The sequence below is a fragment of the Eimeria mitis genome, genomic scaffold (genome assembly GCF_000499745.2).
Source record: "Eimeria mitis Houghton genomic scaffold, Emh_scaff1334, whole genome shotgun sequence".
Taxonomy (NCBI): domain Eukaryota; phylum Apicomplexa; class Conoidasida; order Eucoccidiorida; family Eimeriidae; genus Eimeria; species Eimeria mitis.
This window is the reverse complement of record NW_013568808.1, coordinates 2,779-3,657: the sequence shown is the minus strand read 5'-3', so window position 1 is coordinate 3,657 and position 879 is coordinate 2,779. Positions and strand designations below refer to the sequence as shown.

At 46.9% G+C, this 879-nt stretch overlaps 1 protein-coding gene across 1 annotated transcript in view; it reads right to left on the bottom strand.

Annotated features, from left to right (window-relative positions):
* Positions 1-599: 599 nt before the first annotated feature.
* Positions 600-879, bottom strand: part of EMH_0034860 (uncharacterized protein) — a gene marked incomplete at both ends in the record, with an annotated part of 1,441 nt that continues 1,161 nt past the window's right edge. The window contains one exon of the mRNA XM_013494918.1: positions 600-756. Within this exon, the coding sequence (XP_013350372.1) occupies positions 600-756 (157 nt within the window). The remainder of the gene's footprint in view (positions 757-879) is intronic.

Sequence of the window (879 nt, the reverse complement as noted above, 5' to 3'; positions counted from 1 at the left end):
GAACTCGTGCCCGGATCACGTCAAGAATTACAAACGACGCGCGGGATTCCGAGGTAAGTTTCAGTTTTGCTCCGCATACGAGAATATCCTGCATGCGTTCCCGCTATCTTGCTTTCTCCGTATGCTGCATAGCCTCCGACGTACTCCAGGTGCTAGCTGTGTTCAGATATTGACTGAATTGTTCGTTTGGACCTCCATCATAACTCACTGCTACGCGATATGAGAGGCCAATTACCTGCAAACAGTTTGCCTGCCTAAAGGAGATGTATGTTTCTGACGAGAATTAGTGTTCACGGAGAAATCAAAGGCTGATATAAGCAATGCAATTTGGAAAAAAACCCGCGACCACCGTATGGGGTGGATTAGACGCAGGGTGCAAAGTCTAGACTCCGACATCCCCCCATATCTTTGCTGCTTTTTGCCTCTTTGCTGCTTCGGGTCTGTTGTTTGAACACAGCAGCTAAAGGTTGGCTGTTCATGCAGAAAGGGGTGATTCCCAACTAGAGGCCAACAAACGCTGCTTTATTTGCAAGGCGCTGTGTACACTAGCTGAAGACGAAGAGCGACAACTTGCTGATTAGCTAAAGGCAAGTTGAACCCTAGGCAGAGACGGCTGTCAGCATAGCAACCAAACCGGCAATTAGAATCGTAGAGGCCGTTGCTACAGGGCCATTTCCAACCGAATTCTTCAGGTCGTCTTTTGTCATATCTTTTAATTGAGTGGTTCGTTCTATAAGTCCGTTGAAATACTCCTCACTGAAAAGAAAGGAAACAAACATAGGAACGCATAATCAGAGAGAGCATCTCCAGTCCTAAGCCCTAAACCCTACACCCTCCGAAATTATCCTCATTGAAGACATCTGCCGAAGCCCAAAACTT